The following is a 19,319-nucleotide window of genomic DNA, read 5'->3' on the forward strand; positions in this document are numbered from 1 at the left end:
AGCAGGTATGGACAGAGGTTATGTCTGTTATGTTACAAGTTACATAACAGATTCATTCTTTGAAAGTCTCTCCGCCCCTTCTCCTCTTCCTGAAGAGCACGCACTCACACACACGCACGCACGCACACACGCACGTACACACTTTGTGTGTGTTACACACCTGGCACAAGCACCTTAGTTTGACACAAACACGCACACAAAACGCAATAAAGTCATTTTGAACTCAATTTAAATTGGAAAAGGCTGTGTTTTGTCATAGTGTTGTCCCTTCAGCCATTGCTGCATTAAACAAATTCATGATTTGAAGACCACCGCAAAATAGTCGGAAAGACGGAAAAGTGAGGACGCAAATTGTGACTGCCAGAATGAGGTGATGTAAGATGATAAGAGCCCCCGTCACGTCACACGGGTGTGATTTTTAACTTAGGGTAGTGATCCCAACCTGAATCTTTCCCTAATTGTAAATTAACCTAACTCCCCCAAATCTGTCGAGAATATTATTATTTTAAGGCCAGCCTGTAATGACATAACCAAAATGGGGATGTTACTTAGAGGTCAGGAGGGGATCAAGTTCTACCAGTTCCACCTTACCGAGGACACGTAGCTTTGTGAGTCATCTTTACCTTGCATAGTTGTCATGCATTCCAATGGAAGTTTTGGCACGATGGCAAATAAAGATACCTGTAGGCTACGTACATGATGAGAAGTAGTAAGAGAAATCTATGAAAATCTGGGAACTAAATCGTTACCAAGAAATTTCTTCACCAATGTGTTTCTAAAGGTGTCTAATAACATATACTAAAAGTTTGAAATTCAACTCCCGTGGGAAATTTTGTTATTAGCATAATATGTGACCATACCCTTAACATCCTATAGAAGGCAAAAAAGTCCAAATTTCATCATTCTTTAAGTAGCATATGAAACTATAGGGGTTTCATGATTCTGAATCCATTCCAAGCATTAGTTTTGCACAAAGAACACTCCTTGGGAGGAAAACGGCCTCACAAACGTGATGAGGTCAGCACATTTGGTCAAGTGGATATGGCCTAATTTAGCCCAAGGAGTGTTTTTTGTGCAAAACTAATGCTTGGAATGGATTCAGAATCATGAAAACCCCCTAGTTTCATATGTCACATGCTACTTAAAGAATGATGAAATTTGGACTTTTTTGCCTTAGGATGTTAAGGGGTATGGTCACATATTATGCTAATAACTCAATTTCCCACGGGAGTTGAATTTCAAACTTTTAGTATATGTTATTAGACACCTTTAGAAACACATTGGTGAAGAAATTTCTTGGTAACGATGTAGTTCCCAGATTGGTCAAATACCTGATAAAATGCCCTTACTAAAGGGCATGCCAGGATTTAAAGGAATGCAGTGGCACAACTAGTTTCATGCAAGCGCTCCTAACTTAACTTTGATCAGAGGTGAACGGTGAAGTCACTTACAATATCATACATCAATCATAATCTGTTTCCACAGATTTGTGGAGTGTTATTTATAGATCAAGGTTAAAGATTGCTTTATTTGTCATTTGTTTTTCCAACTGCAAGCAGCCTCAGAAAAAATAAAAGACAAACTCAATTGTGTTTCTCCTAGTTAAGACAGCATACACTCATACAAGAATATAATATCAAGTGAAAAACAATACTCTGAATTAAATAAATCCTAAAAACAAAACAAAACAAATCATATCATAACATGAATATTAATATCATGAATATAGAGGTCCGAAAGTTAAGTCAAACTCTCAGCAAGAATGACATGGGCAGGGCTATTTATGGCTTCTGGAGGCACCGGGCCCAGCTGCTCTCCAATCACTCATTAGGCTGGAATGCCCCACCCATGCTCACCTATAGCATGACAATTAGGCAGGTGTGGGCAGGCACTCCCTGTGGTGGAGAGTGCTTACTCATATCTGTATGGGTCTATAGGGCTCCAATTTTGTCGCAGCCTTTACCCGCAGCGCGGCCCGCAATTCAGCCGCTGCCCGAGAATTACGAATATAGGAGCTTTCTCTGTCCCTTAATGGTATTTTCGTCCCGCGTCACCCGCTATATCTTTTGCCGACACCGGTATTTGCGCCTAGAGGTGTGGTCATGGGCGTGTTTGCACGCTTTCCCCTAAATTGCTATTTTGGTCAAACACATTTGGGAAAGCGATTTCCATTTTAAAAGCACCCGTAAACCGTTTGCCAAATTAGTTTGGTAAAGAGCGGCGCGCACCGCGCCTCAATGGAGATGTCCGCGGAGTGCAGGGCAGGCTGCGTCATCTCTCCTTATTCTCCTATGCATCTCTTTGTAATTTTCCTACAATCAGCAGAAGTGAGTGCCTGCCACTTCCTTGTGTCCATTGTGTTTATATAATTGTATAGTCAAAGAAGTTATTTGTGCGCGATTCCATTTGCTCATTCAGTTCATCACCCCATAGCAGCAAATGGGGTTTAATGATGTCTAAATCCGAACTTTCCTTTTCGCTTCATACCGTTCCGTAGAGACGGCCTACACGTCTATACATCTGTATACCAAATGAAAGCCCTAATCTTGTAGTTTACATAGAACTTTATTTTTTTTAAATGAGCAAGATTTGAGCGAGTTGTGACTCAATGAAAAGACGAGTGTTCTTGGCTCTTTGTGTGTGGAGAAAAAAAAAGGGGGGGGGGGGTGCAGCGGCTATGAAGCAATATAGCACTAACGGGCGACGGGTAAGGGATCTATTAAAGGGATCTCTTAAAGCCAAGACTGGTGATTGGTTAAATCTGCTTTAATTATTGCAACGCCCAAACCACACCTATGCATAATATAACGGGTAACGGAGGTGTTTAAGGGATTTAGACAGGTAACCAAAATACCAACTTTAGTGGGGGAACACCCTTTCCCCACTCCTAAAACCCCAAATAGTGGCTTTAGAGAGATGAGACAAAAATGGAGCCCTATGTGCGTGGGGCATCACAACTTATTGTCAGAAAGAACGGTGTCGTGAAATGATTTGCGGTTTGTCATGAACTGTCTTTCATGGTTCCCTTTTGTAGCAATTTGTAGCAATTTATATAGTATGCAGTATAGAGCACCGAAGTCCTGACGTCACTGCCCTCTACTGTCAGTAGAGGGCGTCAGTCCACAGGTTCATGTACTTTTTATTTGCATTGTAATATCCATAGGGGGATTTTAGATCGCCTCATATAAGAACTGTGTTTGAAAAATAAACCGATCACCTCGGCCTTTTCACTCATATGGATATGAAGCATCGACTGAAGGTGGAAATGTACAAATATACCCAAAGAGTAACAAAATAAGTGTTAGAAACAAGTCAAACAACCCAGAGACTACATTTCCGGGTATGCGGGGTGGCTGCATCTGTCCGTCGCACAACAGAAACTGAATGTCAATTACGTTTATTTTTATTTTATTGATATTTAATGTTTCGTGGTTAGTACGAGTCGAGTCACCACCAGCTGAGCTTACGTCAACGAGGAATCTCAGGAACGCAATGTGTTGACAGCTGGACATGACGTATATTAGCAGCAACATTGCCTTCATATGTAGTTTCAAGGCTTTTGCAGCCACATTAATTCCATTTTCTCCAGAAACTGGCTGTTTCAAATATGAATGGACATCATTAACGACGCACAGCCACTCCCCTGACAGAAAGGCCGGGGTGGTCGGTTTATTTTTCAAACAGTTCTTATATGAAGCGACCTAAAATCCCCCTATGGAGATTACAATGCAAATAAAAAAATACATGAACCTGTGTGTTGGTGCCCTCTACTGAAAGTGACGTCAGACTTCGGTGCTCTATAGCTTCACACTTGAGCACACCGTATAGATAGGTGGGTCTAATGATTACATCCTGAATCTGATATAAAATATGTGACAACTCAGCCATTGGATTGGATTTTTTTAATTTTCGTTTTTTCATGTCATATGAAAGCAGGGAATCTAAGGTTCAAATTGACATATTGGTTGTTCAGTTTGACCCACCAGTTTTGGAGATATGGCTTATAGAGACATGCTCTAGTATGTGTCTGCCTGTGCTATTGACTATTTTTTTGAAAAAAGACAAAAAAATAAGTTTTTCTCCTCTGGTGAAAAGCTGGAATTTGCGCGATGGCAGGCGCTCAGTCAAATCTGGTCACATATTTCTAAAGAAGAAGAAAATATGTACTGTATGTACAGTATGATACAGACAGACATGAATCTATGCATATTGTGACAGAGGCACAATAAGTTGCCTCGAGCAAGAGCACGGGGAAAGGCTCTGCACACTGCAGGTAATTTAACCCATTTAGGCTTGACCTCGAAATTAAAAAAAAATCTTCTAAATCCTCCAGTTTTCGAAATAAATATTTTCACGATTTTTCAAAAATAGCAGACCTACAAGCTCGTAGCGCGGTGGCGCGCTATGAGCTTGTAGATCTGCTATTTTTTAATAGCTAAATTATAACAATGTTTAAAACACCAAAACGGGTTCCCGCCCAAAATGGGTTAAGGATGTTGTCTATACTAGTATATCACAATATCTAATAAGCATATTTATGACAAAATGATAACATATAACATGTTTGATTGATTGATTCAATAGTTTATTAGGCAGAAATGTAATAGTATAGTTTTGCAGTAAATAAAATATGGATAACAATGAATTCAGCATTACGTATAATCAGTACACGTACCAAGAAGACTTATCGGCGCTCAAAGGAAATGCCGGGAGTGTTAAACACACATCTCAGCATTAGGCTATATATTTAATCAGTAAGCTATACGTTGGTAACAGCTATTTATATACGCCGATATACAGACAGTGGAAGAATATTATGTCTTTGCTACAAATAAGCCAGCTGCATGCATGCATAGCTATTATTGTTTCAAAACGTCAGAACGTCGGACACGTATAGTTAGGGATGGAGCTCGTTAATGTTTTATTGATAACGATCATCTTATCGATCAAGCTTATCGAGCCGGGTTCTTATCGAGCCCACTATCGAGCATTTTCTATTATTTTGTGGAAAGACAGGAGACGATAAATTCTGAACAGAACCAGTATATCTTTTACTAGGGCCTTCAAATACAGTACTTTTCTAACAGACAGAAAGGCAATTGACCTTTTTACCAAATTAATTATATTAAAGAAACTGTTAACTGGTTAATATATGTACTGCCACTTTAAAAGCGTAATTGTGTATACCCGGACAGCGCTAGTTGGCATTTATTTCTTGATCGCCTCTTGTCTTGATTGTTTAAACATGACCGGGCCACTATGCCGCTATGCTCAATAACAAGCTTGATAAGCCCAACGCTTATTGATAACGGGTACTCAATACGCTTCTTATCTGATTTTTTCGGGTATCGGTTATCGAGCTCCATCCCTACGTATAGTGTTACTCCAACCCGCGATACAACTACATAGAGACCGCCAACATTTAGTCTAAATGTTGTCAGTCAATGTGTCATGTACGTAAATAGTGTTTACTCTGTCGCCATCACTACCAGGAAGCCATAAAGTTATACATGTAGGCCTATAACCGCATTCCGTTGTTTGTGTAGCGCTTGCGCTTGTATTTGTCATAAAGAATCTCATATATCGTTACCATGCAGTTACACAACAAATTACGTAGGTATGAGGAGGGATTAGGTTGGAATGTATCATATTTAAAAGACAATGGCAATGAAGTTGCCAATGACAAACACAAACATTGAAGACCAAAAGTGAGGACGCAAATTGTGATTGGCCGGCGTGATTGGGTGGGAGATGTGCCATTGGTTGAGAATGAGATGATGTATGATAAGAGCGCCCCTCACTTCACATGGATGGGATTTATTTTACTGACGGCCTTCCGAATCTCCTCCAGCAGCGTGGACTTGGTGTTGATCACATTGGCGCCGGCTCTGTCCATCAGCTCTTTGATCTTTGCGGGATCTAGCGCTCCTTGAAGGGTCTTGTATCTCTCTCTAATGTTCTCAAGTTCACAGTCATCTGACACTGTGATGAGGAGACAATAGAAACACAAACAGTATTAATGTTTTGATTTCCCACTGGCTAAATGTTGACAGGTTTCTGTTCCGTTTAACAGTTCAAATGTCTTCAGTTTTGAGGGTTATAGTATTATAATGTTTACTATCTTTATTACTACAGAAGGGTTGATATTCAGTTTGAAGCTTTCGGATAATTCATACATTTTGAAAAGTTAGTAAGTTGTTGGACACGTGTGTGTGTGTGTGTGTGTGTGTGTGTGTGTGTGTGTGTGTGTGTGTGTGTGTGTGTGTGTGTGTGTGTGTGTGTGTGTGTGTTCATCAGTCATTTCAAATGTATTTTCAGATTGAATGAGTCACAATGGACATCCTACATGCTGTAAGCTTCTGAAAGGTTCGGGCATAAAACAGTCACTTCTCTTGATACGTGTCTAGATTAAGACAATATAGAGGAGGACACTATTTGGACCTTTATTCCTCTAAGGTCTACTACACAATTTTCCTTTTTATTAATTTGTTAACATTAACAAAATTTGGTAACACTTTAAATCAGTAAAATCATGCTCTTTCAGCAACTATATTGTTGAAACCAGCTCGTATCTCCCTATTTCAACGTTTTCTACCATACTTTGTTATATACAATGTATGTTCATGTAAGGATAATGAAGGATAAGGAAAACTTTATTGTCCATTACATTACATTTTGAATTACCGAAACGTTGTCATCTAATAAAACTACTGCTCTATAAGTGAAAGCCAGTGTGCCAGTGGACCCTTTTCTTCCCATTCAATTTACATAAAATGGAAATTTGTCTTTGGCACACCGGCAGTCAGTTACAACAATAAAACATTACATAAAATAAACACAGATGCATTAAAATGCTATATAAAATACATTCACATAAACACAGCAACAGTGATCATGAACAGTGGGTGTTAGGTGAACTATTTAAAAATGTCCACAGCAGTTGGCACAAACAAAGTTTTGTAACCCTTCTTTTTTATTTATTTTTTTATTTTTATTTTTTTCCTAATTTTTATCCCACGATTTTGTAACCCATTTTTCACCCCTGTGTCAATTATCTAATGTGATCCTGGGCTCTACAGACCCACCGCCAACCTAGTCCCCATATATGGGGGACATGGGGAGAGCAACGGACTTGAACTCATGCTTCCTTCATACCCGAGTGTCCAAGTTGCTCCTTAACGCCTGACAGGGGGGAGTTTCCCTGGTTGGACGTAGCACGTGGAAGGAACACGTTATTCCAACCAGTTCCTATCCCCTCCATCAGGCGCCCCGGCTGGCCAGGGGGAGGCAGTTTAGAGACCAGGATTACTGCATGTTTTTTGTGAGGGTATACCTACCCTAGGGGACACGGGGAGAACATGCAAACTCCACACAGATAGGCCCTTTCGCCAACCCCACCTTCGGGTATGGGCACTGATGAGGAGGAAACATGCCGCCAGCGCCCACAGTGTCCCCAGCAGGAATCGAACCCAGGAACTTCTAGCTGTGAGGCGACAGCACTACCAACTGTGCCACCGTGCCCCTCTGTAACCCTTCTTTTTAGCTAGTTTTGCCCTAAGCCTCCTGCTGTACAATGTACAATACAAACAGAACAGTTACCGTTACAGTTCACCCTGTTGAACAGAGGCATGTGGATCACTGTCGGGGTGTTGTCGTCTCCAGGAAACACGTAGATGTCCTTTGGTTCTTCTCTGTCCTTTTCTGGAAATTCAACGTGTGGGAAAGCTATACCCATTTCCATGGACATCTTATAAGCATCTAGAACTGTCTGTAGAAATAAGCAACAGAATGATGCCCACAATGGCTTGATTAATAATATAGTTATGGTTATAGGACCAGTGTGAGATGGCTATAGGACATTGATTGATTGATTGATTGATTGATTGATTGATTAACAGTTTGCAGAATTACAGTACATTTCAAGTACAACTCAATACAAAAACTGTTAACAGTGAGTGGACGACACCATAAAGCATTACACTTGTTTACAATAGGGCCCACCATTTTCAATTCATCAAAACATTTAGAGACGTACGGATATACACAACTATATAGTCAAAAATAAATCATCATAGGAGGTAAAAAGGGAAAATAAATATATACAGTGAGGGGAAACAGGGGTGGGTGGGGGATTCAGATTTTACGGGGGCCAGTTTCGAATTGCAGACATGAATTGCATGATGGCAACACAGTGTTGATTTCGTCGACTAAAACTGACGAAAAAAATGGAAACTAAATGAAAACTAAGCTATGAAGACTAAAACTAAGACTAATATATTGACAATTTCGTCAACAAATTAAAACTAGACTAAAATGTTAGGGAGGGACTAGTGGACAAGAGATCAAGTCATTTTACACTTGGTTGCATGCTGAAAATAGCAGATCTACAAGCTCACTGTGAGCTTGTAGATCTGTGAGCTTGTAGATCTGCTATCAGATCAGCTGTAGATTTAGTCGACTAAAATCTTATGATATTTAGTCGACTAAAACTAGACTAACACTAAATCATTCCAGGTGACTAAAACTATACGAAAAGACTATGACTAAAATTAATAAAATATATTTTTGCTGCCAAAAACAACACTAGTGGCAACACAGTGGTTATGATGATGCATACAGTAGGCTTCTCTGGACATGTGGGGTTCCATGGTACTTCAGTGGAGAGAAAAGGGAATTCTCCTTTTTATTTTGACTGAGGGCCTCAGGCCTCAGGCCCTGGGCCTGGTCAGATTTAACCTGACTGAGGGCCTCAGGCCTCAGGCCCTGGGCCTGGTCAGATTTAACCTGACTGAGGGCCTCAGGCCTCAGGCCCTGGGCCTGGTCAGATTTAACCTGACTGAGGGCCTCAGGCCTCAGGCCCTGGGCCTGGTCAGATTTAACCTGACTGAGGGCCTCAGGCCTCAGGCCCTGGGCCTGGTCAGATTTAACCTGACTCCACCTGATTGAGGCAGTGTTGAGTTCACATTCAAGTTCCCTCCTGAGGAGGAACTCACTGCTGCCACCAGCTGGCGGAGTCAGGTTAGGTCAGATTGTCAACAATGATGAATCTACCACATAGAGATGAGATCAACTCACTGGCACTCTGGTGCCCGGGAGAACAACAATCTAAGGCTGAAAACCCTGAAACTGTGTGTGTGTGTGTGTGTGTGTGTGTGTGTGTGTGTGTGTGTGTGTGTGTGTGTGTGTGTGTGTGTGTGTGTGTGTGTGTGTGTGTGTGTGTGTGTGTGTGTGTGTGCGTGCGTGCGTGTGTGTGTGTTACCATCATAGGGTCTCCTTCGCTGTAGTCGAGGGAGATGATGAGGTCGACGTTTCTCTCTGGTCTGAGGACGGAGAAGTAGGGAGCGTTGAGCAGCAGCCCAGCGTCGATATAGTCCCTCGTTCCTGATTTCAGGATATAGGAGTCTACTTCTCGGACTTCTTCAGCTGTAGAAAATACAGTGCAGTAGCTATATTACCAAATACATTACAACTTCTTTAGATAGCCAGAGCACTTTCGACGTCTATGCAATATGAGTCATATTGCATATTATTATTATTGCATATATTATTGTCATATTATATGACAACAATATTTTGTTATATCATTATTCAGCCTAATGTGCTAATAATCTGGGGACAGCCAGTCCCCAGATTACTTGCCAAGCAATTTGCTGCAAGGCTCTGGGCAGACGACAGAGCATACAGTACAGCAACTTGCCATGTACCAGGCTGCCAAACTACTTCAAAAGAGTGAGAGACACCCACGGACGGGCACAACACTAAGAGGGAGCTCCAAATCCAGCACAAAAATGTGGATGAATTAATTCTACTTTTATGCCATCAACAACCACCACCCTGGCTTAGAATCAACCTGGGGACCACCACCCTGTCTTAGAATCAACCTGGGGACCACCACCCTGTCTTAGAATCAACCTTGGGACCACCACCCTGTATTAGAATCAACCTGGGGACCACCACCCTGACTTAGAATCAACCTGGGGACCACCACCCTGGCTTAGAATCAACCTGGGGACCACCACCCTGGCTTAGAATCAACCTGGGGACCACCACCCTGGCTTAGAATCAACCTGGGGACCACCACCCTGGTTTAGAATCAACCTGGGGACCACCACCCTGGTTTAGAATCAACCTGGGGACCACCACCCTGTCTTAGAATCAACCTGGGGACCACCACCCTGTCTTAGAATCAACCTGGGGACCACCACCCGGTCTTAGAATCAACCTGGGGACCACCACCCTGTCTTAGAATCAACCTGGGGACCACCACCCTGTCTTAGAATCAACCTGGGGACCACCACCCTGTCTTAGAATCAACCTGTGGACCACCACCCTGTCTTAGAATCAACCTCGGGACCACCACCCTGTCTTAGAATCAACCTGGGGACCACCACCCTGACTTAGAATCAACCTGGGGACCACCACCCTGGCTTAGAATCAACCTGGGGACCACCACCCTGGCTTAGAATCAACCTGGGGACCACCACCCTGTCTTAGAATCAACCTGGGGACCACCACCCTGTCTTAGAATCAACCTGGGGACCACTGTTGTGTTGGGTTAGGATATTGGCTAAGGTCACCAGGTCATTCAGTTCAGTGGAAAGAAAATGTTAAAAATCTTACATTACTAAATGCATGGTCAGGGACCACATGTAATACCTCCACGGACCACCAGTGGTCCACGGACCACCTGTTGCAAAGTGGCAAAATATCTATGCAAGAACACATCCAGAAAGGTCCGTATTATACGCAACCCAATAATTACGATCAGTGAATTGTGTCCGAGCTCTGACTCACCTCTCATGTTGTGCAGGAAGTTGTATGTGGTACCCCAGGAGAAAGTGGGTTTAATCACACCCGCAAATAGATCCCCTGAAATGTGACAGAGATAAAGACGGAGGAGGTGAGTAGGTGAGTGTGGATGGATGGATGGATGGATGGATCAAGGTTCAAGGTTAGCTTTATTGTCCCTTGCGGGAAATTGAGTAAAAAATCACACCCGTGTGAACTGAGTGGTGCAACTCCGTGTGGGGGTCCCCGGTGGGTCCCCGGAACTTCCAGACCCACAGGAACCCGCCCAGGGTGCCAGCCCGGTTCCGGCGAGCCGCCCCACGTCCGAAACGGTCGAGAAATGACAGAGTTACTGTCTGGAGGAATTAGCATTTAGCAGACACTTCTCAAGTTTCCTATCTGTATTGTGCATTTGAATTCGAAGTTTTTTATGTGGACCCCAGGAAGACTAGTTGGTTGCCATAATCAATTCCCAACAGATCTACAAATCATCCTAATCATTCTTCCTCCACACTGGGAGAAAAACAGAATCTGAAAGTTTGATGGGGCATTTTTTATACGTGAGTGCAGCTAGAACTTTTCCATTGCATCTTATGAGAGGCAGGGTTCTTCTGCTGCCGGTACATGCTGTTTCTTATCAGTGTGACGTCGTCTGTTAAGGCGTCTATGGGGATCCTTAACAAGGTAACAGCCACCGTGTGGCCATAGAGGGTAGTTAGATGCGCAAGCCAGAATTGGGCAGATTACAATGTTTTCACATCCGGTTTGCTCACTTGCAGACCTCCTTTGTAAGAAACGGCTTACAGTATGTTAGCATTAGCTCGCACTGTTTATCTTTCGCCAGAAACGTTAAAGGGACACTTCACCCCTTTTGAAACCACATCATTATTTGAATTATGTTTGGGAGACAATAAACACTTTCCTGGGGTTTTTATGTGGGTAATATGTGTTTTTAGATATTTTAGGATTGCAAAGTGGACACTGGGCTCACTTACTTCCTGGACTACATGTTGTGTCAGTAAGACAGCCCTCCCCCTATCCACAAGGAGGAGCAGTGCACCAAAGCATTATGGGAATTGTGTGTGTGCGCGTGAGAGAGAGAGAGAGAGAGAGTAAATATTTGCTCAAATGACCAACCAAGCGCACAAAGCATGTTCTTCTTCACTACTGACCACGCAGCTGATGGCGAGAAATCTGCGGCAGCACTACCGCACAGGCCTGCCAACAGAGCAACACAGAATTAAAATGTAATGCTTTGGAAGAAACAAACCAACAGAACAAGTGGACTGACCGTGCATGGTGGAGGCTCACCTTGAACGTAGAGCATGTCCATCTCTGGCTGCTCCTTTATCAACGTCCCGTTGTTAAACTTACTCCCAAAGCATTTCTGGTCCACGAAGGCCCCGGTGAGAGAGTACCCCGCCTCATGGGGGGTCATCTCAACCCACACATCTGTCAAGGAATCAATGAATTCAATGTGATTTCGCGTTAATAAAGAATGATTTAATAAATAATATTTTGGACATGTTAAAAAGTAAACAAATGAAAACAATCCTACAGTATATATTCTATTCTATGACTCAGCAGTATAACCATATAGGCCTAAAAAGAGTTCACAATGCAGCCACGCCCACATATGGAGTGTTGTCTGACCACAATGTGTCGTCACTCGTCATGGCATCAGCCTCAAACAAATCCGTCAGCTCCATCTACGCAGGACCTGAATGGAAACAAGACCGCAAGGACTGTACCCTGTACTGATTACTTTTCTGTTTGACTGTACCCTGTACTGATTACTTTTCTGTTTGACTGTACCCTGTACTGATTACTTTTCTGTTTGACTGTACCCTGTACTGATTACTTTTCTGTTTGACTGTACCCTGTACTGATTACTTTTCTGTTTGACTGTACCCTGTACTGATTACTTTTCTGTTTGACTGTACCCTGTACTGATTACTTTTCTGTTTGACTGTACCCTGTACTGATTACTTTTCTTTGACTGTACCCTGTACTGATTACTTTTGTTTGACTGTACCCTGTACTGATTACTTTTGTTTGACTGTACCCTGTACTGATTACTTTTCTGTTTGACTGTACCCTGTACTGATTACTTTTCTGTTTGACTGTACCCTGTACTGATTACTTTTCTGTTTGACTGTACCCTGTACTGATTACTTTTCTGTTTGACTGTACCCTGTAATGATTACTTTTCTGTTTGACTGTACCCTGTACTGATTACTTTGCTGTTTGACTGTACCCTGTACTGATTACTTTTCTTTGACTGTACCCTGTACTGATTACTTTTGTTTGACTGTACCCTGTACTGATTACTTTTCTGTTTGACTGTACCCTGTACTGATTACTTTTCTGTTTGACTGTACCCTGTACTGATTACTTTTCTGTTTGACTGTACCCTGTACTGATTACTTTTCTGTTTGACTGTACCCTGTACTGATTACTTTTCTGTTTGACTGTACCCTGTACTGATTACTTTTCTGTTTGAATGTACCCTGTACTGATTACTTTTCTTTGACTGTACCCTGTACTGATTACTTTTGTTTGACTGTACCCTGTACTGATTACTTTTCTGTTTGACTGTACCCTGTACTGATTACTTTTCTGTTTGACTGTACCCTGTACTGATTACTTTTCTGTTTGACTGTACCCTGTACTGATTACTTTTCTGTTTGACTGTACCCTGTACTGATTACTTTTCTGTTTGACTGTACCCTGTACTGATTACTTTTCTGTTTGACTGTACCCTGTACTATATCAGAGCACAGCACAGGTTAACGCTACTTTAAGATGGAGTGCTGTTATTTTTGTATTTTTTCCCCAGTTTTTCATGTGTTTATGAGGTGACAGTACTTCATTAGACCCCTTCATGTGGTTGTTATATGCTGATGATGTCTTCCCTTTGTATTTAGGGTTTCTTCCTGGAGGCTGAAACCTTGACAGTCAAACATGCCAATGAAAAAAGAAAACAGTGATATTGTGACATCACAATATCATCCCCTCCCCTAACCCATCCCCCTTTATCATACAACAACAGCTGTGGGTGTGGCTTCAGTTCAGGTGGATCACCACCCATCACCACCCACCAGTCAAAACCAGGCATACTTAATGAACTAGTGGGCGTGTCCACATTAAAACGACATTTTAACAAATACTGTACACTTTTTTTTTTAAATGCTTCCTCCTTATATAACAATAATACATGATGATCATGTTTTATTGTGGAAATAAATCACGGCACTCCATCTTTTACCTTTCAGACTTTTGGTTTGGTTTCTGTCTCGGATCTCCTTGTCAATCACAGTGTAGATGGGATAGGGATCCATGTCGTGTTTTCCCCTCTGGTCTGAAAGAACATGTTCATCTATCTGAAAACACAACAAGTGTTATGACTCAGCCAAGTGTTCTAACAGTTTTATACCTCTGCCATAACCAGAATGGCCGGGGCATTGTATTCTTAACCTGACTCCGCCAGATTGTGGCAGTATTAACCCATTTTGGACTGAGTTTGATAAAAAAAGGCTTCTAAATCCTAACATCTTTCTGAAAAACCTATGTTTCTATGTCAGTGGTGCTCAACCTTTTTCATGTCAAGTACCCCCAGAATTATCTCTATTGGGCCACAGACCCCCATCTCCAAATATGTAGTTCCAGGGACCCCCCAGAAGCAAATATTTTAGTTAAAATTTTCAAAAATAGCAGACCTACAAGCTCGTAGCTAAAGCTAAAGTATAACATAATGCTTAAAACACCAACAGGGGTTCCCGCCCAAAATAGGTCAAGTTCACAAGTTCCCTCCTCCTACCTTGATCTGGTCTCTCTCAAGCAGAAACGATGAACCGGAAGCAGCGGGACTCAAATCTGATAATTATGATAATCTAATAATTTTCGAGTTGTTAGCTTGTGTTTACATTTGCGCTGTGGCACAGCTACAATATACGTCACCAGTCTCGCGTTGATCCCGCCTCTAGCGGCCGCATACGGCCACATATCGCTCCGATCAGATTTTGTTCGGAGTACATCGTCTCTGCCCGAGAGAGACCAGATGGGAGCAGGAGGAGGAACTGACTGCTGCCACCAGCTGGTGGAGTCAGGTTAGGGTATTCTGCCCTCCCTAGGTAAGCTGACTGGCTAGTTTGGCAGATAGCGAACAGTATAGTACCCAGACCTATATGCAAAATAGGAATTTCATTCATTTTTGTCCCTATTTTTTTCTATTGGAACATTTTAAAATGTTCATAATCCGGATGCTCTTGAAACTTTGGAAAATCCTATAGGATTGTCCCAAAGTTCCAAAATAATTCTATTGGAACTTTGGAAAATACTGTATATAGGATTCTAATATTTTCGAAATCCTATAGGATTCTACTAGAAAAGTATACTATAGGATTCTTATAGGAATTTCATTATCCTATAGAAATATATATATTTTTGGAACATTTTAAAATGATCACAATCATAAAGGATCCTATTAGAAATTTTGAAATCCTATATGATCTTTTGACTAGGGTACACTATACAAATAAAGTTTATTCTTCTTATTGTGGGAAGGGAAACAGTGAATATTGTAGTAGTTTTCATGTAGTTTTCAGCTAGAATAGATTAAGCTGTAGTTTGTCTTTGTCTTTAAAGAATGCTCCACAACTGAAGATGGTTTTCTGTGTAAATGACTGTCTGACCTCTTTCACGAAGGTGGTGACTACATGTGCAGACCAGCCGTGGACTTGATTTAAGTTGTCGTATTGATCCCATTTCTCAGGATACCGCAACACCACTCCAAGACCATTCAGCCGTTGAACTATTTCCTCGGTCACAGGCTTCGGATCGGAGGACCAGTTGGGATGTTTGTATAAGGATGCCATGGCCCTGTAGATGAGATCAGAGAAATTACCTGTAAAGGCTCATTCATAGTCTGGATTTTCAGAAAATCCAGACTATGAATAACGCTTAAGTCACTTGACAAACACTGACAACAAATGTATGTCTCCACTCTGACGATCATACTTTTTTTTATGTGGTTTAATTATGAGAGAGCCTTTCACGTGAATTATCATTGATAGTGAAGCTATCGTAATCGAAATAATCATAATAATATTGTCACGGTGCGAGGCAGGAGGTTTAGAGTTTAATAACAAAACTCTACACAGGAACAGAACACTAATAACAATCTGACGAAGGAACTGAAAGAACAGGGGACTATATAAAGGCAGGGATAACAGGACACAGGTGAACACAACTGACAATCAACACTAGGATAGGCTGGGGAACTAAGGGGACACAGGTGGAAACATTAACAAATCACAGTACAGTGGTGAGACAAGTCAGGTAACATGAGCAACACAGGGAAACCTAACAAACAAACTACACAATAAAAGTACACAAGTGTAAAGTAACACTCAAACTGCAACTAGGACACCAGGAACACACAATACTTAAAAAACCAGGAACACAACAGAACAGTAAAACACTAACTACAACTAAGAACAAGAAACACTACAAAACATAAAACATGTCACGGACCGTGACAAATATGAGCACGCATGGCAGCACACACGCACGCACGCACGCGCGCATGCACACAGTCCAACTAATTAGTGCAAATTGGCCAAATTGTCAAATATGAACACATTGACTGACATAATTAATTCTTCAGTCACTGCCACAGTCTTTTATGTGCAGACCCTTATTTTGAAGGCCAACGGATCCTGTAGGCCTACCAGGTAGATCCAGACACTCCACTCAGGTACATCATGCAGTCCAGTAGACCTTGTTTCTTCAGTTCAAGCACAGATGCCAGCAGTCCCACCATGGCTCTCTGTCCTCCTCCAGAGCCAATCAGAGCTATGTTGGGAACCTTGTTCTTTTAACAGAAACATCATACACAAACGTAACCTTATTTTGCACACAAGTAGGCCATGTATGGCCTACTTGTGCGCAAGCAGAGCGCTCACTATGTCTTGAACACATGACTATAGAGATACTGTGAAACGATTTGAGGATTTTTTGGACAGAATCTGGAGGATTAATATAAAAGAATGTGTTTCACAAAAGTCGGCCTCCTGGTGGCGCTATAACAGACCGTTCTGGAAAACGTTGGGCATCGACCGGGTTAACGTTGCCGGAGATTAGCTGGTAAAAGACGGACGGACGGACGGACGGACGGACGGACGGACGGACGGACGGACTCACACACACGAACGGACGTAGTGCAAAACATAGTCTCTCCCCATGCCTTCGGCCTGGTGGAGACAAAAAAACAGGTGAAAGGCTCCTACCAGAGTGTAGGGGATGTTGAGTTTCTTCAGGCATTGTTGAACTGTGAGTCTTCTTCTGGTGACATGCTGTTTCTCTGCCTCATTCAGAGTGTGACCGATACGGACCTTGATGGGGGGAAAAAGATGGGGGAACAAAGATTATATATTCTTTTTTTGTTGACAAAATCAACGGTAGATTTAGTAGACAAAAAGCTTATGATATTTACTCGACTAAAACTAGACTAAAACTAAAACTTTTCAGGTGACTAAAATATGACTAAAACAAAACTAGAAAGGTTGCAATTCTACGAAATTGCAAAGTTTCACTGAAGAGAGTCACGAGGAATCCACTAGTGGGAACTGAATTATGTGAAGCATGACAACAGTGACAACGATGTGTGAAGCATATGACCAAATTCAATTTTCTGTTCTGCAAAGTTATAAAAAAGCAGGTTCACTTTTCTGTTCTGCACAGTCATAATAAAGCAGGTTCACTTTTCTGACAAAAGGTTCTCGTACCGAGAACAATAGTGTGTTGCCTACAGCAACCGCACTAACACACACACACACACACACACACACACACACACACACACACACACACACACACACACACACACACACACACACACACACACACACACACACACACACACACACACACACACACACACACACACACACACACACACAGAGAGAGATGGAGATAGAGAGGGAGAGAGAGAGAGAGAGATGGAGATTTGTCTCAAGTTTCCTTGTTCCAGTGATCCATTGTCATTTTATCCTTGACATTTCCGTGAGAAGCATTTGACATGTAATTATTATGTCTAATGGCGGAGTCCATTAGTATACATTTAGGGCTATAGTGCGCGTCATGTCCCATGGCAAAAAAATAAAAATCACACCGGTGTGAAGTGAGGGGCGCTCTAATCAATTGACCTCATACCAACCTTGAAACATACCTTAGTTACGTGACGTCACCAAGAATGGTGGTCCCTTATTGGCCAAGGTTTTCCACCGATTTGCTCAGAAACATATAACGTACATTCTCCATTCATTGTCAATGGGATTTAATGTTTGTGTTAAGACAGAATCTACACTATACAGTAGCTGTTAAAATATATTGATGAAAATGCCCATCACAGTGATGACCCCTGATCAATCAAACTCTCCCAGACCCATATTCCACCAAAATAACTTTGGTTCTGGTTCCGTTCTTTATTTTTCATGATGGTTTAGAACACCTCAGCATCTTCCAACGTGATTTGTGACACAGCCACTTTGGTTCCCACTTCAGGGCAAGAAGAAGTTTGCAGTCAGAACTGCAGCATCACTCCCAATCTTCCGCCGCAGTCTGAAAACCCACCTTTTCAGACTCCATCATGGCCCATAGCACTTACCCTACCCCCTTAGATAGCATCTTTGTAGACTTTGATAGCATTTGATACAGACTTTTAGCATGTTATGTAGACAGCACTATAATTGCATTGTATGTAGTCATAGCACGTCATAGTACATATGTATAGCTTAGTATAGCATATATGTATAGTTTATATGTATAGTTTCATTATATAGATATTCCACTGTTACGTTCTTAGCTTACGCATGTTTCATGATAAATGCTTTTTATATATGTGATGTATTCCCATGGTTTTGGTTGTTGCTTAATGTAAATCGCTCTGGATTAAGAGCGTCCGCTAAATGCCTAAATTGTAAATTGTAAATTGAAGAAGTATTGTTTTTTTGGCTCCAGTTCAACAAACTTTTAGGGATCCCCTGAACCAATTAATTTGAGGTCAAAAGTTGAGGTCCTCAGGAGGGCTGAGGACGGAGCCTCTGTCTCACCTGGGTCACGTTGAGGTCCTCAGGAGGGCTGAGGACGGAGCCTCTGTCTCACCTGGGTCAAGTTGAGGTCCTCAGGAGGGCTGAGGACGGAGCCTCTGTCTCACCTGGGTCAAGTTGAGGTCCTCAGGAGGGCTGAGGACGGAGCCTCTGTCTCACCTGGGTCAAGTTGAGGTCCTCAGGAGGGCTGAGGACGGAGCCTCTGTCTCACCTGGGTGAAGTTGAGGTCCTCAGGAGGGCTGAGGACGGAGCCTCTGTCTCACCTGGGTCACGTTGAGGTCCTCAGGAGGGCTGAGGACGGAGCCTCTGTCTCACCTGGGTCACGTTGAGGTCCTCAGGAGGGCTGAGGATGGAGCCGCTAGCCAGAGTATACAGCAGAGCAGAGACAGTCATCATCAGAGCCTGAGGAGTCACCTTCAT

At 42.2% G+C, this 19,319-nt stretch overlaps 1 protein-coding gene across 1 annotated transcript; it reads right to left on the reverse strand.

The window, feature by feature from the left end:
* Positions 1 to 5,797: 5,797 nt before the first annotated feature.
* Positions 5,798 to 19,319, reverse strand: LOC306930034 (cytosolic phospholipase A2 gamma-like; the record flags this gene model as incomplete). Its single annotated transcript, XM_079510773.1, has 11 exons — positions 5,798 to 5,982; positions 7,600 to 7,768; positions 9,260 to 9,423; positions 10,795 to 10,869; positions 11,926 to 12,006; positions 12,100 to 12,240; positions 14,057 to 14,171; positions 15,483 to 15,669; positions 16,521 to 16,663; positions 17,079 to 17,183; positions 19,215 to 19,319. The coding sequence occupies 11 exons, from the start codon at positions 19,317 to 19,319 to the stop codon at positions 5,798 to 5,800; spliced, it is 1,470 nt and encodes a 489-aa protein (XP_079366899.1).

Source organism: Electrona antarctica, assembly GCF_951216825.1.
Source record: "Electrona antarctica genome assembly, chromosome: 9".
Classification (NCBI taxonomy): Eukaryota; Metazoa; Chordata; class Actinopteri; order Myctophiformes; family Myctophidae; genus Electrona; species Electrona antarctica.